At 48.7% G+C, this 25,096-nt stretch overlaps 1 protein-coding gene across 1 annotated transcript in view; it reads left to right on the top strand.

Annotated features, from left to right (window-relative positions):
• Nucleotides 1–25,096, top strand: part of NKAIN4 (sodium/potassium transporting ATPase interacting 4) — a 46,584-nt gene continuing 21,488 nt past the window's right edge. Inside the window, exons 1-3 of the mRNA XM_005146789.3 lie at nt 1–110; nt 22,419–22,556; nt 23,026–23,106. Of these exons, the coding sequence (XP_005146846.1) occupies nt 57–110; nt 22,419–22,556; nt 23,026–23,106 (273 nt within the window). The 5' untranslated portion in view covers nt 1–56. The remainder of the gene's footprint in view (nt 111–22,418; nt 22,557–23,025; nt 23,107–25,096) is intronic.

The raw sequence follows: 25,096 nt of genomic DNA, 5'->3' as shown, positions 1-25,096 counted from the left end.
AGCTGCGGGCCGGGGCGCCGGAGCCGGGCTGGCCCTGCCCGCGCTGCTCGGGGACCATGGGATGCTGCACCGGGCGCTGCACCCTCATCTTCCTCTGCGCTTTGCAGCTGGTAAGTGGAGGCGCTCCGCGTTAGGGGGGAACGGGAGAGAACGGGGGGTTCGGAACAAAAGCCCCCTCGGGGCTGGTAAAGGCTCCGGTAAAAGGCTTCGGTCCTTCGTTACTTCATCCCGGAGGAGGACGGTGGAGGGATGTCGGGCTGCGCTCCGGGGACGCGGGGCAGTTTTGGTGCCTAGAACTCGGAGAAACGCTTGGGGAAGGAAAGAAAAAGAGAAGTTTTCAATTCATAAGTTTGAGGTTATAAAATCAAACTTTAAGCAAATGAAATGATCCCTCCGAGAAGGGAGTCCCGGCGGTGCTAAAACAAACCAAACTTCCGAGGTACCGAAACCCACCGGTACCTTCAGCCCTGCTCATGCCCAGCTGGAAGGAAGGGCTGGCCGCTGTGTGTGTCCCCATCCCCCGGGGACGGCCTCCGTGCCCTGTCCCCTCCGTGTGCCCCCGGCTCCCCGCTGTGTGTCCCTATGCCCCGAGGCTCTCCTCCGTGTCCCCCGCACTGGAGGGGTTTGTGTTGGTTTGGAAGGATCATTCCCCCCCTTTCGGGATAAAGTGCTCGTAAACACACAGGGATGAATACAGGAACCAAGTCCCCGTGCGCGGCCGGAGCGGGTCCTCGGAGCATCTCTTTTTAGGGGGGAACAAAGCTGCGGGTGCCGGAGCATCCCTCGGGGCTCGGGAGGGGGGGACCCTTCGGGTCTCAGCTGCTGGACTGAGCGCTCCTCTAGCCTTAAAAAGGAAATGACAGCGCTGAGCCTCGGAGCTTCGTTTGCTTCTTCCACATTCGTTCGATTTTGGGAGGAAAGGGGCAGGCTGCTCCCTGGGAAGTTGTGCTCAGCAGCGAGCCGGTGCCAAGGGGTGAGGCTGGTTTAAACGCTTTGTTTTGGAGCTGCTGGCGCTGGCAGCCGAGTGGTTTCCGCATAGGGATGGGGGCAAACAGCGCTCAAAGAGGGAGAGGGGAAACGGGAACCTGCGAGTTTTCCATGTCAACAACCACCAGCCGAAAAGTGAGGGTGGGAATGCGACCCAGGGACCTCCGACCAGCCCGGTTGGAACATGCAGATGGAAGATGAGAGTCGTGGTTAAACGAAACCCAGACTGGAAGTGGTGGGGCTCTTGCATAGGGTCTCTCTGGGCATATTTATAAGCGGGATGAATGGCCAGGGAGCGCATTGAGCCTCCTGGATTAGTTCTCCTGGCTTTTCACCCGTGATCACAGGAGAAACACACTGTTTCCTGTCGTACATGAGCAACTGGCATCTCCGTGCTTGCTGCCTCTTAAACCCATCGTGGTCTCATCCTGCTTTAAAGCACACACACACTGGGAGAGAGGGGGGAAAAGAACAAGAGAAAAAGCCAAGAGCTGCCGGTGCTGTTGGGGTTTCTGACGAGCGTGGGAGTTTGCTCGTATCCAAGATACGGGGACAAAGAACCCCCAGCATCTTATTTTCCTTAGGACCCTCCTCCTGCAAGAAAAGAATCAGTTTGGCTCCTTCTGAAGCGAGTTTGGATGCTGAGGCCGCAGCGATTTCCCAGGGCACTTGCTGGGTGAATGGGTAGAGCTGGAAAAATGTGAGCTATGGGGAAGGGAATTCCTGGAGCTGTGCTTTGCTCCGATCAGGGTGAGGTCAGGAGGCACTGGATGCTTCCCAGCCAGTGCTGGGGTGAGGGTGGGATCCAGCCTGGTGCTCTTCTGTTATGGTTTAATCTAAGCAAACTCTGCCTGTAAATCATCCCATCGTGTCCACAGCAGCCCAGGGACCTGCAGGGCTCACTGCTGCCCAGGGTGGGTCCTGCTAAGACAAAACACTGAAGCGATCAGGCCAAGATCATCAATAAATTACCATGACGTGAACTTCCTTTGTTCCTCTCGTGTCTCTGCTTGGCTCCATTGGATACTTTGAACCCTTCACAGTCTTCCTTGCTTGTTGCCAAGCTCCAGGTCTCCCACTGCCAAAGTCCCGAGGGTGAAATCCTGGCTCCCCTCTGCTCTGTGCAGGTTCTGCCTTAAAGAGGGGAGAGGATTTCCGAGCTGGGATTTCCCACTTGAGGTTTGTTTTGAGTTCAGTCTTTCCCCTGTGTTTCTTTCCATGTTCTCATGTCTGTTCCTTGAGGCTTCACTGGGGCTTTTTATAAGGATGAATGGAAACATGGAAAACACCCCCAAAATCATCACATTAGGAATTGCAGTCGTGCTTCACAGAGATTGCTTTATTATTAGTTGCAAGTAGGTGAGTGTATTGGGAAGCATTCACAAGCTGCAGCCTCAATGGGACAGAAGGAAAAGATGGGAAACAAACATATTCATCACTGCTCCCAAAGAAAAGTTTGTGATCCAGCCGGAGAGCAGAGCACCGGGTGAATGGAAGGAGCTGCTACATGGCACGAATACCAAGTAGAGCCTCAGCCCCCATGGGCTCAGCACTGGTGGCGCAGGCAGAGCAGCAGAGAATGCATGTGGCTGAAGGAAATCAGGGCTGACTCCCCCGTGGTTTGCTAATCAAGGCAGGAGGGAGGGCTGGAGCTGGAATACATCATTTGCCGTGCTCCAATTTTAGGTTATTGTTTCCTTGAAGCGTCCACATCGGGCTCTTGTTTTGCTGATCAGCGCTGGGGGGAGGTGGTGGGAGGGCTCGGCTCTCCCTCCCCCTGATCCCAGTGGGGGTCACTGTTCCCGATCCTTCCCTTGTCTCCAGTTCACCCGTCTTCAGTAGAAGTTTGAGTGGAAGTTGGCCAAGGTCAGGGGTAAACTGCAGATGAGCTCGTCCCCAGCACAAAGGAGGACCCTCAGCAAGGTGATGGGGTGGTTGTAGCCCGGAGTTGGTGCATCCCAAGGGTGCTGTCACCTCCCAGTGCCTGCTTTGCCTCAACATCTCTGCTGGTTTTACAAGGGCCTGTAGGGACAGGCCAAGGGGAATGGCTTGAACCTGCCCGAGGGGAGACTGAGCTGAGCTCTTAGGCAGAAGCTGTTCCCTGTGAGGGTGCTGAGGCGCTGGCACAGGGTGCCCAGAGAAGCTGTGGCTGCCCCATCCCTGGCAGTGCTCAAGGCCAGGTTGGACACAGGGGCTTGGAGCAGCTGCTCCAGTGGAAGGGATCCCTGCCCATGGCAGGGGTTGGAGCTGGGTGAGCTTTAAGGTCCCTTCCAACCCAAACCATTCCATGATTCAGGCACTGGTGTTAACCACAGCTGATTCCCAGCCCTTGCTCACCCCTTTGGGCAGTTATGTAGTAAGAAACATGAGCAAAACTTCCCTGAGTCCTGGTTTTAACTAGGAAAAAAACCTCAGGAATCTCTAAAAGAGCCTCCAGAAAGAGTTAAGAAATGTCTCCTTATAGAAATCAGGTTGAAAAAGCCTCGTCAAGGGCAGGATTTCTGCACCCCAATGGTATGACAGCGACTGTCGCACCCAGCAGGGCTGTGAACTGGATGGGTCGTGATGAGAAACCACAGCTGAGGGCTAGATCTGAGGCTGGGAGATATGAAACAGTCATTGATTTGCTTCTTTCCTGTCTGCTGGTGTGAGGCTGCACCCACACGGTGCCTGTGCCTGTGTCTGTGTCTGTGCTGGAGCAGTCACTGCACCGAAGGCACTGTGTGCATGTATTTCCACGGAGCATGGAAAAACTCCTTCCCTCCCTGTGCCCAGTCCCAGTAAATCCAACAACTGCAGTTTCTCTACAGTCTGTTGATGGAGCTCTCAGATGCCAAGCAAAGCCTGGAGACAATTTTACAGATACATTATAAATCCCCCTAGAATAAGAGCTTCTAATGGAAAAAGTGACTAATCCTGCAGCCCAGCGCAGAACACGGCGCCCTGGGACGGGGCTGCACATGGGGACTAACCCAAAGTAACCATATACCTTTCTTGATGTGTTTGCTGGTGCTCTCTCCCTCACTCCCTTCTCAGCGATGTGTTTTTAATCTCTTACAGAAGGGGTGACCAGTTCTGGGAAGTATCTGGAACCAGCACTGATGCTTCTCTAACGACTCTATTGTAGCTAAAGTGGTTGTGTTAGTACAAGGGGGGCATAAAGCGATGGGAGGCAGGGTGAGGGCAGAAGGGGAGTGTGGCAGGTGGGAGGGATTGCATGGCAAGGCAAAACCCAGGAGTGTCTACAATAGGTGGGTTCAATTGGATGGGCACATGTGGCTTGCAAGAGAGAGGCTGGAAGAGCATCTTCCTGTCCAAGGAGCATTCATAGAGTCACAGAATGGGTTGAGTTGGAAGGGGCTTTAAAACGTACCCAGTTTCCACAGGCAGGGATCCCTTCCACTGGAGCAGCTGCTCCAAGCCCTGTGTCCAACCTGGCCTTGAGCACTGCCAGGGATGGGGCAGCCACAGCTTCTCTGGGCACCCTGTGCCTGTAAAGGCGACTTGCTTGGCTTCCTCTTCTCCATTCCCAGGACTTCAATAGCTGGAAGCAGGATGGACAGAGCAGGGCCCATCTCTCCCCTCCCCTGCAGCTGCCTCCGGAGCTGGGGCAGTTTGATGCGTGTCCATAGGGAGCATTGAGCTCACACAGCTGAGCACAAAGCATTGGAGCAGGAGGAGCAGGTGCCAGGGGATGTGCTGCGTCCCTTTGCTCATCACCCTGCTCAGGACCCCTCCAACATTACCTTGTGCTCTCCCCAGCTGCATATCTTCCCTATGGTCTATGCTTAAAGTATAACCCCTCTAGGGAAGCCTCTGCCCCTCGTGCACATAGAGGTGGCTTGAACCTTTCCTGAAGTCTTGAACAATATTCCAGGCTAAATAATACCATAAGTGTGAAGACTCCGTTTGACAGATGCTGTCTTCTCCGTGTCTGCTCCAGACAAAGGAAAATGAAAGCTGTGCCAACAATAGTGCTCTTCAGCATTTTCCACTGGAGCTTTCAGTGCAAACCTGGGGATTTGACTAAATGAACATTTTCAGGAGAAGTATCTGCTTTCCATAGACAATTCCGAGTTTTTCTCCCAAGTTTTGGCCAGAATAGTTTGGCCAGGAATCAAAAATGTGCTGGCAAATGTGCACGGTGCTGGCAAAGAGTTTCCAGTTTGGAGCTGTGGAGCTTTCCTTCCAAAAAGTGGGATTTTTGCATGAGATTTTCCTTGTTTTTCGCTCTTTTCCCTGAGCAGCTGCAGTCGGTGCTGCTGCAGCCCAGTGGTCTAAGCCCAAGAGCAGCACAAGGGAAAGAGGAGCTTGGGGAATGTGTTTCAGACAGACGTGCCCCATTGCAGATTGTGCCCTCTCCCACATCCATGTTTCCCATTGCAGTGGCTGAGATTGCGGATGACTCACAGGAACCACATTGCTTTGTGTCCTCTAACCAAACCCATTCCGACCAGGAATGAAGCTTGGCACAAGCCAAGCCCAAAAGCAGCTGGGGGCAGGGTGGTGTTGAACTCAGCTCTCCTTGGAGAACCAAGGCTTTATTTCAGCTGACTCAGCAACTTTCCCTGACTGATTTCTCCCAGCTCTGCTCCTTTGCCTTTCCCTTTCCCCTCTCTCCAAGCACTAGGGCCATGCAAGAGGAGAAGGAGCAGGGTTTTCCCCTATGGAGAACCTCTCCCCATGGCTGGTGTGGGGTTAAGGGAGCTGACGTTGCTCCATTGTATGCTAATAATATACGGAAACTCGGATCTTGTTGGCTGGGGTGCAAAATGGAGTTCTTCCAAGAATCTGCTCCAGGGGCCCTCAAGTAGGAACTCTTGGAAAACAAACTGGATAACAAAGGCCAGATTGTGATCGCTTTTCCTCCAGGAAAACCCTGGAATAGCCCATTGCATTTCAAGCCCTTAAGAAGATGCATACGATCTAGTGAGCAGTAAGTGCCTCAGCTGCAGCATTCCCTGTGCCCATGAACCAGACATTGGGGTTGGGGTCAGTAGAACTGAACCTTTCTTATTAAAAAACCCTAAAATAACAAAAAACAGAGATAATTTGTGATTTTATGCCCTTTTGCAATGGGGTTCCCTTTGTCCCCACTCCTCCCTGGCTCCAGTAGATGTGATGAGCACACCAAACCGCACAGGTTGTGTCTCTGGTTTAAGTTTAGCAGAGAGCTTCCAACAACATGGAAACTTTTGTCTCCAAAGTTCTTCTCCCATTCCCCATCTCCAGAACACAAGAAGGGAAAAGCAGGACATTTCTGGGCAAAACCAAATGAGAATACTCTGGGGTTTAGCAATGTTTGCTGAAGGTGATGGGGAGGTTTTTGTGCCAAACCCCAATATCCTGAGCTTTTCAGGAGTATAAAAGGTGAAAAGTGTTACTTTAAGTAGTTGTTTTGGTGTTGGTTTTCTCTTCGGAGTTGTATGCTCTGGAAGTTCTCATCTCTGATGCCATTGTGTCTCCCCTAAGCCCAGTTTGTGTTGGGATTTGAGGGGAGACGTCCTCAAAGGGAAAGCACAAGTTTGGGTGGTGTTGCTGCAGGGTAGTTGAGTTGATCCATCCACTCATAGACCAGTGGGTTTGGGTATTTTTGTTATTGTAGAAGGAAACTCAATGAACAAACATCCTGCAGAATTGCCACTCAAAGGTATTTCATCACCATTCCAGGTCCTAATGTTACCTTAGAGTACATGAGGTTTCAGAACATGAGTAAATGACTTCGGCTTCCCTTGCTTATTGAGCTTTGATAAGTATTTTGTTGTCTTCTTGCTATGGATAATAGCAGGGATTACAAAAGCAAGGATTAATAGCAGTTAAAAAGTAGGGAATCAGTAGTAGTAAAGTAATAATAGGAAAGTAATAGTAGTAATAGTAGGGATGAGCAAAAAACTGAGTGATTGAAGTATCTGTCAGACATCTCTGAGCTGGGATTTCAACACAAGTGCTGCCTCTCACCAGCACGTTGGGTTTGTGTTTCATGTGGAACACAGCAAAGTCAATGGTGATGTTGCTCTGGCTTCTCCCTGGGTGAGCTGAGCCCTGTGCCCACATCTGAGCATCCTTGTGAACTGAAGAGCAGCAGATTTATTTAGCTGCATGTTCTGAGGTTTCACAGACCAAAGACAATGGGACAGCATCAGGAGCTTCTCCTTTGACTTTGCTGTAGGTCATTAACATCAACTGTGCTTTCCAAGGGATGCTTTTTGGTCTCACTTCCACAGGGACTTAATTGCCATTTTCCTGCTGTCTGGGGCTTGTTCTCAGCACAGCTGCTTCCATGTCAGGACGTCAGACACAATCATGTTGCTTATCCGGGAAATGCACATCCCAGATTTTCTCTCAAAGGTGAGGATTCGTGGCAATGAGGAGAGCGGCTTTCCTGGTCCCTCTTCGTCCTTCACCCTGGATGCTGTAATCGAGGTTCAGTAATTGAGATGCTGGATTCGCTGACACCTTCCAGATGAAATGAGGGTGGTGGAAGCGGTGACCTCCGCTGCCATCTGCCACGGCTTAATGAGAATCTACTGTGGGAACCAAGGCAACAGCTTGTCTTCCTCACCTGCTTGGAGAAGGCAGACACAAGGAATTGATGTGCCAGCTTCCTTTGCCACCTTGCCCAGCCCTGCAGGCAGCTTCCACCCACTCTCCAGGCCACCAAAATACCTCTTTTCTTCCCTCTTTTGTTTTTCCCTCTCATTTTTCCATCCAATGCTCAGAACTCCAGAAGAGCAGGATCATCATCGTACTTGTCCTGCACCAATGGAGCCAGTGCACAGATCTCTACCCAGGCCTTCATTCTTGTGTCTGAGCACAAGTTGCCACCACTGCAGTGATGGGGGGCTGAAGCCTAAGTGTGTATGTGGGATCCAGCCTTCATGCCCTTTCTGCCTTTTGGGGCAGCCCCTCACCACACAGAGGAGATAAGGATGCAGCTGAGGATCCCACTGAAGAGATCCCTGGGGATGGGATGCCATGGGATGAGCCAGGGCTCCTCATCCCAGCTCGCTCCATCCCATACCCGCAGAGCTGCCCATGAGCTCAGTCTCACAGGTTTCAGAGGACACTGCTCTACAACAGGGCCTGTTCTCCACTTCTCCAAGTCTCTTTCCCTGTCATTGTGCCATCCCTGGGACATCGCTGACCTAAGGAAGGTTGGTCAGGATGACATAGGACAGATGCCTTCAATAATGAGCACTTGGGCAACCTGGTCAAAGATAGGAAAGATGAAGAGATGGATATTACAGAAGGTATTTGAATTACAATACTCCTCAAGAGCTAAATACACTTCATAACAGATGAATCCGGGTGCTCAGGTGAAAGCACAGTTACAGCAAATACACAAAACCTGGGAAGATGCCTCCTGTGACCCTTCTCTGGGGAACAGGGACCTGTCCTGTGTCTGTGGTGACCCTGACAACAGTCTTGGACCCCTTAAAGCATCCAGTGCTGAATTCTGTTTTCCAAGTGCTATTCTCTGGAGATGGTTCATCTGAAAGCACCGTTTCATCTGCACAGGGAAGGTGACACAGAGGACACTAACAAAGAGGATGGGGCATTTTATTACCACATAGAACTGATAAAATATGGAGTGTAACCTTGCATGGAGTGCTCTGTATGGTGTGTTCATCCATCATGGATAAACAGCCTCCCACAGTTAACAGTTTGTCACTGTCTATCTTCAGCTCCACCTGAAAATTACCTCTATAGTAGCCAGCTTAATATTACTGCTATGGTCCAGATACTCAGGAGTGTCCAACTCCATAGTGCGCGGCTTGGGAGCATCCTTTCCTCCTTTCTGAGATGCTGGACTTTTGATACTCCATTACGAGGGACATGGTTCCACTTTGGTGGGAGCACCACTTCCAAATGCTCCCAAAGACCAGGATGTAATCATGGCTACTTAGAAACCTTTAATGCTCCCTGAGAAGGAATTATTGAATGAAGCTGAATGGAGGAAAAGCTCCCGAATCAAAGACCCACCTAAACAGGACATGAAAGAGCTGTCCTGGCTTTACTGACTTTGGCCTTCATGTAGAGACCAGCTCACAGAGGTAAGGTCTAGGTCCATAGGTCAATTAACCTTGTGGAGAATGACCAAGACTTGAGTCTTGAGCAGACTCTTGCACCTCCTCAGAACACAAAACACCCCTGAGGTCCTGGACCAAACACCTCTTGTTCAACTACAGCACACAAGAGCTTCTTGTGCAGCTCTTCCATTGGAGGACAATGAAGAGAATATCCAGCTCTCTGGCCAGATTTGAAGACTGAATTTAGGTAACTTGCAATAAGACCTGAACTACTGCCTGCAGAGCCAAATCAAAGCCAGTTCCTCATTCCCTATGGCTACTGGTAATCCGTTAGCAGCAGATTTCCCTATGGGAGATGGGAATGGGTTCTGACAGGCACCTGGCCCCAGCCAGCTCCAGCAGACAACGTGCTTTTTGTGATCTCCTTGTGGGAAAGGCAATGCACCTGCCTCTATGGTGTATGTAGAGAATTAGGGGAGAAATCTGATTATCCTCATTACTCAGAAATGCTAAATATGTGCAGAATACAGCCTGGCTGATTAGCTGGGAGCTTGCTGGCTCTTGAGCAGGGTGAGGGTGTTGGGAGAAGCGTGATGGGGAGTTCGCAGTCTGTTATGTGCCCTTTGCTTTCCAAGCATGCGGAGAGAAGAGAGCACGGAGGCTTGGAGATGGGATTGCCAGCCCTAAACCACATTACAAAGCTGGGGAAGGGCAATTCCTTCTCAGATGTCTGACACGTTAAAACGCTTCTGGGTCTTCAAGTTTCCCATCTCATTATGGAGACATTGGAGGGAGGGATGGGTCTGCCTTGCTGCACAAACAGCTGGTGTGAGCCCTGCATCTTCTCCGAGGTATCTGTTCTGAACGCTCTTTATCCTGGCTTTGTGCTGACACAGGCAGATTCTCAGATGCTCTCAGAAGCCTGAGGAGATGGGAATGGTGGTTGGTGCTGGGAATGGTGCTGCTTTGTTTGCATTCAATGGGCTCACTTGCATGTTAGAAGAGGTCCTCTAGCCCCGAAAACTGAGCTGCTTTTCCCAGAGATGCAGAGGATGTCAGGCAGATGCTGGCCAGATGGAAGGTGGTTCATGCATCTCAAGGTACTAATCCCCAGGTGGGATTACATGCACCCACCAAGCAAACCAGGACCTATATAGGAGGGCTGCAGGAGCCACATCAGTGTGAGGTGTGTTCTGGGGCCCTACAGACTACACAAGCCATCAGACCAGAGCCAAACCCCAGATCTTCTGGATATAATGAGTGCCCACAATGCACCTTTATCCCTTGCTCCTTGTAGCCATCCTTCCTTATGTCTTTAAATAACCCTGCATGGCTTTTAGTCCTGACCTTCTCTAACAGGTTGACTTTCCTGCTCTGAAGTCCCTGGCCATGCTCAGTGTGCTCAGGATCAGTCCTGCTGTCAGTTTAAAACAACATTAGCAATGAGAAGCTACAGAAGCATTTGGGCTTCCAAGGCTGCCACTGAAACAGCTTAAAACTGAGTTGTGTGACAGCCTGAAAGAATAGATAGGATGATATAAAAACTCTGCTATGGCTTCAGACAATAAAGACTGTGTCTCCTCTCTGATGAATAATAGTTCTTTGTTTTATGCCTTAGATGACAGGGCTGTTAGAAGTGCTGAGAACTCTTCCAGTGCTAAATATACGGCTGTGTAATAAAGGCTCTGCAATCTATGAACTGGGACTCAATGGATACTTGAGTGAATCATTTCAAGTACAATGAGTTTCTGAGGCAGCTCATGGTGACAGGAGGTGGAGGGGCACTGAACTCCGCTGCAGGTTGCTTAGCCAAAGGATGGATGCTTGTCTTGCATGAGATGTAACCCAGGGTTCATGGTTGCCAGGTCTTTATCTTGTGGTGGCTTCCATGGCCATGTGAAGTTCCCAATCTGGGAAGGTAACTTGCAAACAAAGGGTGTTTCAGATGGAGCTCCAGTGTTTGGTGGTGAGATACTGCACAGATTGGCCAGCAGGGATCCTGGAAACCCAATCCTGGCAGAGTCAATGGGAATGAAGCACTAAACCCCCATTCAGCTGCTACCCAGGGCTGAAGTCTCAATGGGGGTTTGTTTGCTGCACCCCACCATGAATATGATAGGCTGGAGCCTGCTATGATAAGAAGGAAAATGCTGCTTCTTACTGCTGCAGCATGAGCATGCTCATGGAAGTGGTGACACAGATATGCTTATCACTGGTCTGGAGTTCACCTCGGTCTTCCCAGATTAAACTTCTCTGAAATGACTTAAAGAAGCAGCAAGGATGTGAATTTCCATACTGTGGATTAGCACTTTTCTATTTTAGCTAATCCTTGCAGACTGCAAGCAGGGAGATCAAAAGGCTTGGAAAAAACAGGTCAGAAAGTTTAGATAGGGACAAGGCAATGATACCATCACTCCAGGGATGAGGAATCATCTCACAGCTCTAACAAGTGATAGAGGCAGGGAGGCAAGGCTTTGGTGACACAAGCTAATAAAGGGCAAGTCTTTGTCTCCTTCTGTAGCTGGAGAAGACACAAGAGTTCATGGGTGCCCTATGTCTGAGCTGTTGCCCATTGATTCAGGCTCCAGTCCCTTCAAGGTCATCCTCTTCCACTATGGAGATGTGGCCACTAAAGACTTGCTGCAAATGAACTTTGTTCTCCAGAGCTGCTGAAGTGGCTTTAAAAGGGACAGGGGGAAAGGAAGGGGGAAAAGAGAAGGAAAAGAGAAATCCAGCTTTGCTGTTGAATAAACCATGAGGCATTGAAGTCAGCAGGGGAGGGGCTGGGGCAGCACTGAAATGAAGGGGACACAAATGAGAAATGAAGCTCAGGAGGGGCCTGGCCATTGTGTGAGGCTCTTGGAAACTTACTTGGAGAGTGGGTTGGTGGGAGGCCAAAAGATGCGTGCCCTGAGAGAGACTCCACTGGCCTGAAAACACAAACACATTGGGTAGCGCAACGGAGGCGAGAAATGATGCTCATAAACTCAACAATGGCCGGGTGACACTGGATAAACACTTACATAGAGGCACTGTTTGGCTCAGGCATCCTAATTGGGAGGCTGGGCAGCATCCGAGGAGAGCTCAGCATTGTACATTTTCCCTTTATAATGAGGAAGACTTTCCCTCCCCTCCAAAGCCTTCCCCTCCCGGTCCCATTTAACAGCGAACTCAAAGGCCTGGTTTCATTTCGCTTTCCCACAGCAAACTCATCCTGGCAGGAGCTGCATTAAGAAGGACAAGCAGAAGATGGTAATAAATTGAGGACTTGCTCTTATTTCACCTTGTGACAAATCTATCCCATGGGTGACATGGGGAGGGCGATAAGAGCATGGACGGGGCTGCCGCTTTGCTTTTGACGCTTGGTCATGTGGAAAACAAGCCCATTCTAGCCCTCACTCAAAAGGGCTCTCCTTTAAAAGTAGTGCTTTTTAAAAGGCTCTGAATCCTTATTTACACTGCTGGCAAGGCAGCAGCTTGCCTCCATCAAAGGGAACGTCACGGGTCTCATTTCATCATCCAATGGAGAGCAAAAGCAAAGGGGATGACACACTAAAAGGGACACGGTCAATGCCATTAACACAAGTGGGAGAGCTTGTTAAACCTTAGCATGATACTGCATTGCTGATAAATCCCTGGTGAGAATCTGTGGTTTCATGGATCTCCTCTCAAGCACAGCAATGTAAGGGGTGGGGAGTATGGAAAACCACAGGGCTTAGGGACTTCTACCCCAGCTCATTCTCACGTTTTGAAGCTGAGACTCCCTGTCTTGAAGCACTTATTTCCAGCACTCAGTCTGGTTTGTAGATGGGCTTTACCCTTTAATGACCACTCACAGCAGATTGCACTTCATGAACCCTCAAATGTGCATCTAAACCTTTCACCAGCTCCATCCAGAGGTATTTACTTCACTAACCTCTTTGAGCACTTCGTGTGTCCCTGTTTTCTTGCTGTTATTGATATAAGAAAACCAGAGCTGGCTGCCTCCCCATAGTGCAGAGGGAGCTGTGCTGCTGTGGCTGTGCCAAGAGACCAGTGACAGCTCAGAAGTCACCTTGGGTCACACAGAGTTGGCTTCACCTCCTAAAGTGGCTGCAAGGGTGAAACATCCCCAGTTTACACATCTGGAAGGGGCCCCGTGTGTTACCTGTGATTTCTGAGGTAATGAATGGATTATGTACATCCAACGGGTTTGCTTCCAATGGATCAGAATCAGAAGATGAGACTCAATAGTGATTGATGCAATTTTTAGCCACTTTGTGGCAGGGAAGGTTTCTGTGGGAATTGTGGTTATTGGAAAATTCCTTTAATCCCCCCAAAGCCTCTGACAGTCCCCATTAATAACAAAAGGGTCAACACCATTTGTGCTGCCCTATGTGTGAGCTGGGTGTTGGTGCTGATGCCCCCATGTTATTCCCATTGGATCTTCCCTCCTGCTCCATCAGAGCCAGGGTTTACAGAGCCCTTCAGCATGTGGCTGCAGCTGGATGTACACTATGCCTCAAGCCAGCAGATGCTCCAGCACTTCACTCAATGAGGGTTTATGCCTTTCAGAAGGAGCTGCTGCTGCTCATGGCATTGCAGTGGGGCAGAATGATCATGTGTAGATGCTGGCAGGTGGAAAAGGAAAGGGAAATGCATCCCTTTGGTTCCATACGTTTCTCTCCCTGACCTCCCTCCAACAACTTCACAGCCAGGGATGAGGAAGCAGAAGTGCTAAGAGCACTTGTCTGTGTCCTGGTGGGGGAGATAAAGTCTTGCTCTATGGAAAAGGAGCTTATTTGTACAGGAATTACCAGTGGCAGTTTCTGGGTGGCTCCTGCTGCAGGACGATTACCAATGGGCTTTCCTTGTGGCCGCAGCAAGACCATGGCAGGTCCCTGTTTCCTAGATTATTAATAATAACAAGATCATTTCCTCTCCCCCTGATTTCTCCCCCATCCTGTGCTTCCCTTTTAATGCATTCTCTTCTCTGGCTGCAGACTCGGCCCTGCCACCAGCCTGATTTGTGATGTAAATGGGCACCCCGACCTGCAAGAGCACCGCAGGGCTCTAATTAGAATTGTCATTAAACTCCTTCTGTTTAGGAATATCCAATCTGGCCTTGCAGCAGGAGCAGGAGGGAAGCAAAGCTCTGCTATGGCTCAGCTGCAGTGTCAGGGAGCACAGACTGAAACAGGGTTCCTATGGAGGAAGGTTCGAGTTGTTCCAGCCCTGGCATCCTTCCTCACCCAAGCATTTACCTCTGGTGTATGGGTTTCTTTCAGAGGATCTGTCTGGTGCAAGTGTTGTACATGGGATCGATTTGTGACCTCTTTAAGGGGATCAGCTGCTTGAGCTCCCGGTGCATGGTGTGGGAGGGAGCTGGGGGAGCAGGATGAGGCTGGTGGAAGGTGCAGAGCAAAGGGACATCAAGCAAAGGGAAGAGCAGGGAGCTTTATACAGGACCCCACAATAGACCAGCAGCACAGAGAGCATGCATCCATATGTTCTGGGGAGCATCCTGCTGAGCTGACCTAAGCGTGCTACAAGGCCACCAGGCAAACTTCATCCTCATCTTCCCCTGAACAAGGAACACCAGTTTTAGGTGGCTTTCTGCAGTTGCTTTGCCTTCAAAGAGGCATTTTTTGTTACTCAGGCTGCAGTTGACCCTTTGTGAACAGAAAGCACCACATGTGCCAGCCATGAATTAGACTTGCAGGAGGTACCAAATGTGAACACGGGTTCATCAGGCTGAAGGCAGGGGATGTGCCTGGTGTCACTCAGACACATTGAGTCTTTCTTGGGCTGTGTGTGGACAGGAAAAAGCTAATATTGAGCTTTTCAAGCCTGAAGCAAGAGTTCCTTCCCTGCTTGGGAAGCTGCCAGTAGTGTGTTTAAGGCCATAATTCAACTCTGGGTAACCAGAGGCAAAGCAAAATTGCAGTTTGCAGTAAGTGCCTATAAAAGAGCCATAACTTTGTCTAAACTGGGTGAGTGCAGCTCGTGTCTCATGGGCTCTATGCACCCTGTGAGCTTTGGTCCAAGCCCTGAATGATTTTGAGTCTTCTTAATGCACTTGGGAGTTCATGAGGATCTCTGAGCTGTTCCCAAACTGCTGCTCCCACATCCAGAGAGCTGCATCAGGAAGAGACAGGCTGGGCAGAGGTGATGACTCTTAGGTAGGCAGATGATGCTTAAGACAGCACATACAGAAAGTCTATAGGATGTATTTCCTATATCCAACCCCCCCCTTGCAAATTCTAATGTATTTGCACTCTTTCCTTGCATCCTTGTCATGTGAATGAGCCCAAACTTTGGACACTTTCCTGGCTGCACAGTGGCAGGGATCAAGGGATAGAATGAATGTCCTCTTGGTAGGAAATAAATCTCTCTGTTAGAAAATCAAGTTCCTTCTGATGTCCACTGCTGCTCTGCTTCACAGCCTTTATAGTGTTTAGATGGCTTCATAAATGGTGGCAGATCTCCTGAGGGAAATGGCTGGTGAGTTAATGGCACATCTTTAATATACCTCACTCAACAGGGAAATGGGATAATGTCCCCCCCCCAGTGCTAACACTGCCATACCAGGATGCTGTGTGTGAGGAGAAGCAAGGATGTCTGCCCATAGTCATCAGGGCAGCAAGTCCTTCAACAGGCAAGGGACTGACTCAAGTGTGGAGCCTGAGACTGGGATAAAGCTGTGCTTTATGGAGCATCTGGTGGACACAAATGTCAGGCACTCACTGAAGAAACTCATTATGTCTGTTGCAAACACAGTCATGTCCCCTTCGTCCCAGTGCCTCCCTCTCTCTGTTACAAAGCTGGAGAGCCAAAGCTGAGCTGTGAGACTGAGGGAGGAGAGAAAAGCTGAGAGAGGAAAGGGGGAGCATCATAGGCACAACACATTAATTATGTTTGGGGAACTTATGTTTGAGTGTTGATGCAGGTTACAAATAACACAAGTTTGGCATTCCTGAGAGTGCTTTTTTGCCTGGCTCACAAAGGCACCTGCTTATTAATTTAACCTGATTGCTAATCTCAGCAATCAGCAATCACAGCAGCACGCAGTACTCAGATGCTATCAGGAGACACAGGCAGGAGCGAAGGGACTGGAGCATCTCCATGGCTGATGCTGCTGCATGGGCACTTGTCTGTGTCCCTGAGGTCTGAGCCCTGAGGTGGATGGGATCCAGGAGAAGGAAACAGGCCAGAGGCTGTGTTCAGGGCATAGACACATAACTGACCCTGATTTAGGCAATACAGGGTGATAATTGTACTGAAACATTCCTCCTCAGAAGTAGTCTTTTTCCTGGGAGCTGTATTCTGAGCACCATTCAGAAAGTCAGTGCTGGGCAGCCTTTGTTTAGAGGTTACAGGGCAGGAGAGGAGCTGCCACACTTGTATGGGATGTGCCATTTGGTAGGGACCATGGACTCCCAACCCAATACTTGGAATAAGAAGGTGCAAGAGGTCTGTGTATATGAGTGCTTGTGCATAACCCACAGCTTCAGCTGAGTGAGGCTGGTGGCTGTATGTGATGTACCAGGAAACCTTAGTTCTGCTGAAGCTGGAGCCTCAACTCCAGACACAAACAAACAGGCTTCTGCACTGCTTCAGTGCCAGTCTCATCCCTTCTGTTCAGCAATGACTGTGCCTTTCCTGGAATGCTAAGCAGCATTCGGGTGTGTGGGACTGAGTCATGATATATCTTTGCAGCTCAGATGCTTCCGAAAAGCATCAGCAGCAGAAAGTAAAGGGATCAAGCTCAAAGCAGTGGCACTCCTGGGAGCATTGTTCCCAACACACACAATGATGCCAGGAGGGGAGAATCCAGAGTGCAAATGTGCCAGACCAGGGGGGATGAGGAGGTGATGGCTCAGTGTCACTGTTTAACAGCAGGATGCCTTGGGTTCCAACAGAGAAGTTGTGCTGAACTGTATGAAAGGGTTAAGTCTGCACAGGCTGGTACTGGGGTGGGAGCAGTGCTGGTCCTTACCTATGGCATGGTGCAGTCTGAAAGCTGTGTTTGCTGTAGCATAACACCCTGCAGCAGGGAGCAAGCTGATATGTGGCTCACACCATCAATAGGGACTTCTCCAGCTGCCTTTTGGGGGCCTTGGGTGGGCGCTGGTCTTCCAGGGCATGCAGTGACCAGAGTTTGCTTCTGAAACATAAATGATTTAAAGAGATGAGGTCTGCTGTTGGAGGCCTCTCCAGTGTCTGTGAATAGAAGGGGTTTCAGCAGCTTCTGGGGAGAAAACACATCAAACCGAGCAGAGAATGGGGCTTATTGTATCCAGTGGCCAGAGTGACCAGAGATGCCTGAGAGACAAAGTGACAAACAGAGACCTCCTGTGCAATTAGGCTCTTGACCTCTGTGCTTCATTGAGGGATGCTGGGAAAGGAGCTGTGGATCACAAGGCCCCAAGGAAGGTTTCCTTGACAACACTTACGGAAGAAGAATGAGATCTCAAGAATGCAGCGGGTACTGGCATGTGAGGTGCTGACTCTGGAAGAGACAAGGACGTGGCACTTCACACAATGAGCCCCTCGGTTTGGGGGAGGGATGTGAAGTAGTGGCTCAGCAAACTGCTTTTGCAGATCAACTTAATTAAACAGCTATTACAACCATTGATATATACTTAGAAATGCAGCCACTGCAGTAAGAGGGGACTTGCTCTTGAGTAACTTTTCTACCCCCAAAAGCTTCTCCACCTTGAATAAGCACTGGCACAGGAGGGAATTTGCTGCTTGGTGCTGAGAGTTTCACCACACTGCAGCTTGGGGTTAGGATTCTTTACTTTGTTCCACCATTTACAAATGCAAAGCAATGGTATAGAAAGACTATATGGTATAGAATGGTGTAGAAAGTGGTATAGAAAACTATCATCACCATAATCTATGTATTTATAATATAGCATAATATTACCAATAATACCAATTGAGTAATAATAATAAACAGAGCATGCAGGTGGTTGGTATGGCCAGGCTTTTACTGTATGGAAGAACCAAAAGTAAAGATCTTTGTGGTCAAAACCTAAATAGATACAGTTTTTAAATGATGCATTTGAGACTTTCTCATTTCTTCCCACTGTTTCAACCAGCGGGATTTAAATCTCATCCTTAGATGATGTCTCATAGGAATAAGAGCACTGTGACTGTCCTGAACTCAAGCCAGCACCCGTTGCACAGCCAAAATACCTCGGGAAATCAATGCAAGCTCTTCCTCAAGAAAAGCCCCGTGACCTCTTTCAGGGAAAGTCTTGGCTGCTCCGATGGTGTTTGCACAGGATACAGACAAAGAGCATCTTCTTCAAAAGCAAAGCCAGTTGGCAGGGAATCAAACGCTGAATCAAGGCGTTGGGAAGCAGCATCATGGGAGAATGGTGGTGACCGAGGGCTGGAGCTGAGGCTCTTCCTCAGTTCAAGCTGGAGAGAAAGTAATAGAGGGGGTTAAGCTGCACATCTTGTCCATGCTGTAGCTGTAGGTACGCACAGAGAAGTCCAAGGCAGCTGTGTATGACACTGAACAAGAGCAGTGCAGGAGCTGGAGCAGCCTGTGAGGGTATATGTCCTTACAGTGGGGACAGGCAAGGAGGAGCAAAAGAGTTTTCAAGTTGGGTTTTTACAGGCCAAGTGGAAAATTGCATCAGTTTTGGGGTAAAAGAGGGTTTTCTTCTTTTTTTTTTTTGGCAATAGGTGCAGCCTTTCCCATTTCCTCCTTTTATTCCACACTTAAAAACTCATTTCTAAGGAATCCCTTACTAAAGCTGAGCTTGGAAAGGGTAAAAGCAGGTTTGCTTGCACATGGATGTGTGTGTGCATGTAGGCAGGACATTTTTGCCTATCTGTACCTGTCCCTGGGCTTTCTGAGCATCTGTCCTGCATCTGTCTGAGTTGTGTCAACATCTAGAGAGTGATATTTGTTATTCTATGTCCCAACTGATTTCAGAACTGCAGCGAAAGACACAGACCCAAGCCAAATAAGATTAAAGGCTTTAAAAGCTTAATAAACTAAGAAGAGCAAATCTGGCTGATAACATGGCCTTGATAGTGGGCTGTAAAGACAGGGAGGTAAAGAACTGCAGGTAGGAGACTTGTTCGTCAGCATCCCTCTTCCTTAGCAGTACAGAGGCACAAGGGCAATGGTTTGAACTCTTCACCTTATCAGCATGACAGGAGACAAAGATGAGGCCATAGAAAACACTTGAGGGGCCAGAATTCACACAAGCACCCTAGCTGAATCCATTGGGAATGTCCTGCTGGCGCCAACAGTGACACTGTCCTGCCAGAGCCATGGGAAACACAACTGGGATGGTTTGAACCCCCCAACAAGAAACTGTTCCACATTTTGAGATGTTTTCTAAGTTATTCACCTATTCTGCAATGGGCTCCATCAGGCAACGCTCCCCTCCAGGTACAGCTCCCCTCTGTGGTGAAGTTTTAATGGTGTAAAGACCTTGAGCACGTCCTGCCATGGTGGCTTACGAAGCCTTTCCTTGCTCGCTGTGAGCTAAGTGATACACTCTGTCAACTGCAGAACATCATCTCTGCCTTTCTCATCTTTCCCAGCCATAGAAATGAATGATGGCCCAACAGAGAGCTTTGCCTTGTTCAGTTTGCTTGGCTAACAGTTGTTTCACATGGTTCTTTGCTCTTGTGGTTTCACTCAGATCAGCAGAAACGTGGTTTATTTCAAGAGAGGGAAGTCTGCCACAACTATTATGAGTTTAGTACCGCAACAAATCATTTCATTTCAAGAATGAAAGGTAAAATGTTCTATGGGCTGGAGAAGCAAAAGGAGCAGAAGGAATCCTGGTTTTAATGAGAATGGTTATAAAGAAGAAAAATGTGTCCTCCGTGATGAAAAGGGCCTGTCAGGTTTGGATGGGTTGAAACCTGTGCTACAATCTGTGAAATTTCTCTTTACAACCAATCTCTCTAGAATATAATAGGCTTTCTCAATGGAATGGTGTGAATCATCATAAAGAATGCTACAGCACGGCTATTACTCTGCAGAGACTTTGCAGCAGCAGCAAGAGATGGCATTTGCCTGCTCAACAAGAGGGATCTGTTCAATATGAGGGTGCAGATGTACCAGTACCCATCAGCAGGGCAAGCCCTGCCCCTGCCATCTGAGCCAGACTGAAGGCACCAGAATTGAAGGGTATCACCACATTCTTCACATCCCAACCCCAAACTGAGGAGGCTCTGGTTGCAAATACCCATTTGTGAGAAGAAAACACTTCTCACAGACATGGATGCTCTGTGGATGGGAAAGCTCATGGCAGAAGGCATGGGTAGGAAGGATTTGTCTTTATCCTCCTTTTCAGAGCCTAAAGGCCAGAAGCAAAGCTGAGCACAGACAATCACAGGGTGTTATCTCTGTGGAACACCCCCATTGTGTCCCCCCAGCTAACTGATGCTCGTGGTGCTGGCTTTTGGGCACAGACTCCTATGTTAACATAACACACAAAGCCAATTAGATGCCTGATGGGATGAAGCGGTCACAGCCAAGTGACCCATTGCCAGCCAGTCAGAAGGCAAAATGTCCAGATATCATTAAGGTATGTGCCTTAATCCCCTCCTGAGAGATTAAGCATTTAACCTATTACTGCTGTTTCTGATGAGATACAGCAGCTCTCTTGTGCTTGGGGGGGGGGGGAGGAGAGCAGTTCGGGTGGTGAAATGAGCAGTGCTTGCCCCATTCCAGCCTCACATGTGGATGTGCAGCACATCTCACAGCATCCTCCAGCTGGTTCAAATGGCTCAAAACAGGGCAATGTGTGTTGCTTCAAAGGGAAAACTCATTCCTGTGCAGAAGAGATGTGGTGACTGCCTCCATTCCCTCCTTGCTCTCTCTGCCTCCTTTTGCCTGTGAAGATGGATGTCAGGGAGGGAAAGCTGTGTCCCACTGCCCTGATTGATCTCCCTTAGCCCAGGCTGCTATAGATGTCTTTAAAATACAGATTCTAGTTGAACTTCCAATGTGTCATTGAGAATTGCAATACCTTCCTAGGCCAAGAGAGGATTGAAGGTGATTTCCCCACTGATCTAGGAAGAAGGAGGAATCATGGTCATTAATAGATGTGACTTCCCTCATCATGTGCCTTGACTGAGGCCTGCATCCATAAATGCTTTAGGCTATTACAGAAGCTCCAGTGCTTGTTCCCCAGCTGCCCTTTAAAAGCCAAGCCAGGAAAAGATGTCACATTGCTGACTGCACACAGCAGACTGGGATCACCCATGGTTAATGTCTAATTAGTAGTTAAATTAATATTGACTGTCGATGGTAAATGGTAATGATTTCTGTAGGTGAAAATAAATATGAAATGTCATAATGCAATCTCAGTGTAGGACTATTGCCCTGCTCATTGTGGGGGGTTGGAAGTGGATGACCTTTAAAAGTCTTTTTCAACCCAAACTGTTCTGTGATTCTATGCCTCTATGATAATTAAATACACTTTAAATCTTACTGTGGCAAAGAACTCTCCTGCTGTGCCTTAGCACTGGCTGGTCAATGAAGTCTGGTTGTCTGCACCGTGTTAGTGAAGACAAGCAAAGAGGAGATCTCTGTGTGTAAGCTGGGCACTGGGGAAAATCCTACATGAATGGTTTTGCCCCTCTACTCCCTCTTCCTCCTATAGACATGGTATTTAAAGGCAGTGGGGATGTAAAGGCTACAGTGAAATTCCATGTTTCTCAGGCTGTTTCAGCTGTGTGTGTAACACAGTGGTTTAGATCCAGTGCCTGATGCGCAGATGATGGCTACAGATGAAACCCACATCTTTATGCAAATAGGATTTCAAAATCACGGTCAGCACTTTAACAGCAATAGAGTTTTATTTCTAGAACATAGTATTAGCCTGGAATTGTGTTATTAGTGCTGGAGAACAAACCAGCCTGTCCTGGAAAACTGATGTGTGTGCAGGATTTCTTTACTGGATGGCAGCACTTTCAGTGGGGTGAAGGTGGAGGAGAGAGTTTCCTCCTTGCTCTGACTTTGATGGATGTGTGCTGGAGAGCAGAAACATGAGAGGTGTCAGGAATGATGGAGTGATGCTGAAGGCTCTGACAAATGAGCTCTTGAAAATCTTGTTGCTATTTCAGTGTTATCAACCCTCTGCTCACCTCTGCCCACGGCCAGGGCCACCCTATTGCAAAGTGCACAGGACACTGGAACTAAGTTGAATCCCATAGCTTAGCTGTTGAAGGAGAGGGGATGAGTACAAAGTGGAAGGGGGGGCATGTACACACATGTTGTGTCCTACTGACCTGGTTCATAGGCAGTAAATTGCTTTGGAATGGGGTGGCATCTTCAGCAGCTGCAGTGATTTGCTCAGGAAGCCTGTCACAACCTTGAGGATAAACAGCATGAGCCCAGAAGCTGTTAAATCCCCTTTTCCTTCTCCCTTCCAGCTTGCTGCATTAGAGAGGCAAGTGTTCGATTTCCTGGGATACCAGTGGGCCCCTATCCTAGCCAACTTCCTCCACATCATCATCGTTATCCTCGGCCTGTTTGGCACTATTCAATACAGACCTCGCTACATAGTGGTGGTAAGTAACGCCTGTTTTGTTCAGAGCCATTCACACAGCCTTTGCTCTGATGGGATGCAGCATGTGATGAGGAGCTGAGTAAAGCCCTTGGGAAACCAGGCAGGAACACTGCAAACAGTAGCAGGAGGTGCCTGGCTGTGCTCAGGAACACACTGTTCACAGTGCTGCACCTTCACTATGGTTACATCTAACATGGAAAAGTATTAGTGGTACCAAAGTAATGCCAAGACACTGCTAGATGCTGCACAAATGCATGGCAGGAGCTCTTCCATGCCCTCCAAATCTCCAGCCCTGAACCTCTAACCAGGCAAAGGATCACATACATACAGGAAACAAATAAGAGAACATGATTGCAGTGCTGGCTCAGGGCATTGAACAACCCCCAGATAGATCACATATAGATAAACTAATTCCAGTGACTTCCTGATGTTTACTGCTTCTCTTTGTGTGTCCCCTCTCTCCTTTTTAGTATGCCATCTGGACTGCAGTTTGGGTCACCTGGAACATCTTCATCATCTGCTTTTACTTAGAAGTGGGAGGGCTCTCAAAGGTGAGTAGATACCATATGGATGAGTGGTGTGGGTTAGCAACAGGGGCAAATGGAGTTTGGCTGTGAGGTAGTGGAGGGTTGGTGCATCTCCTCTGGATGTGGCCTTGGAGGTGATGTGGTTTCCCTGTCTTAATTCTTCCTTCTTAAATCCAGTGGTATTTATGCATGGCTGTTGGCCAGGGGTGTTGTGTGTTAATCTGTGAAGCTCTTTAAAGACTGGCCAAGCCAGGTATTGCTGTCTGCTTAATGAGAGCTGAACCAGAAATAACACAAATGGGAGACAGGACCTAAATGAAGCCTGGGCAGCAAGCAATGAATTACCAAGTGTTGCAGTAGCTTAGCAGACTCGGAGTGATTACAGGCTACAGGTTCATTCTGGAGCACTCTACATCTGGCCTAAATTCCAAGGGCATAAATCTAAGTTGCAGTCTTAATTGGAACTGCACTACGGGGCTTTTTAAATCAGGCAGACAGCAAGTCATGAGTGACAGCATAAATCCTTTGCAGATAAGAAAATGTAACTTCCTAATTCCTCAATTAATCTGCATTTCCCCTCTCAATTATCCATGGGAAGTTTGAGGGAGTTCTTGCCCAAAACAGTGATTGCTGATGGTCTAAAAGCTCAGCCTGAGAGCATCGCGGTGATGGTGTGACCAGCTGAAAAGGAACTTTATGTAACTATTTAAACATCCCCTTTTGCTTGATAACCTGCTCTGGGAGCTCCTCTGACACCCATGGTTTGCTTCCAGCCATCTGATCACTTGTGTTCCTTAACCCCAACCTGCCCTACAACGCATTGATTGCTGTTCTGCACTTCAAAGAGCACAGCAAACCCCACTTTCTCTACTACAGAGGAGCTTCAACACAACCTCACCGTGTGCTAAAACAGCAAAGCCAGCACATCACAGAATCTTTATTTAGCCCCACAGGATGACACTTGTGACTGGGGACTGTTTTGTACAATAGAATTGGGCTGTGGTGTACGTTGTTATTGACTCTCATTTAGAAAGGCTGTCTTGTAAGAAAACCGCATGATGCTGCTTTCTCTTCTCCCCTTTAAATGAAGATAATTGGGTCTTTATAATGGCAAAACAAAACCTGACTTCCACATGAGAACGAAAGATACACCTGAAACAGGAGTTCAGGTTTCTGTAGGACAGTTGGTGCTTTGCAGGCTGGGCTCAGGGGTAGCATTGCTGCATCTCTAGAAACCTGATCCTAAGGTAGAGTCTTATTGATCTTGGTCTTGAGATCAGACCCCGGAAGGATGCTTGGGCTTGGATGAGCAAGTGTCAGACAGGCTCTTGGAGGGGGCAAGGGCAGAGGAGGATGAGTCAGGGGGCTATGGCAGCAGTGCTGCAGAGGAGAGGAAACTGTGCCCTTGGGGGCCTTGGGATGAAGCTGTCCTTTGGTTCCTAATAGGAAATCAAAGTCAAAGCTTGTGATTAGCCTGGCAGTAAGCAGGCAGATTGCACATGTTAGAAGAGCAGCTTTGGTGGAGTGAGGCTGATGGAGGTGGTCAGGTATCACAAACTCATAAGCTATTAGACTAGTGAATACACTGGGGAGCGGTTTGGACAGGGCTGTGTTCTCATGCCAGTCCCTTAAGGCTCTGAGGAAAGTCTTTGGTTGCTGTTCTCTCTGTGATTCCTGGTGAGTCTATGGGAGAGTAGCATTCCCACCAGCCCTGTGCCCACCCCTCTGTACTCCTGACAAGGGCAGCCTGCTGGGGAGGTCTCTGGCAGCAGATGGCTAATTCATAATGACAAATGCAGGCATGGCAGTGAGCTAGAAAGAATGGAGTTTGTTAACTTGGCTGGTGACAGCCCAGTGCAAGCGGGACACATCATAAGTCAGACAGGGGAAGAAAGGATTCAGGTTATAACCATTTGTTATAACTGTCATGAGTTACTGTAATTGAAAGGGAAAATGCTCTGTGAATCTGCTCTCTACTTCTTGAAAGAGCTAAACTGGCCTGATTTCTACCTTT

The sequence above is a fragment of the Melopsittacus undulatus genome, chromosome 10 (genome assembly GCF_012275295.1).
Source record: "Melopsittacus undulatus isolate bMelUnd1 chromosome 10, bMelUnd1.mat.Z, whole genome shotgun sequence".
Classification (NCBI taxonomy): domain Eukaryota; kingdom Metazoa; phylum Chordata; class Aves; order Psittaciformes; family Psittaculidae; genus Melopsittacus; species Melopsittacus undulatus.
This window is presented reverse-complemented; position numbering and strand designations above follow the sequence as displayed.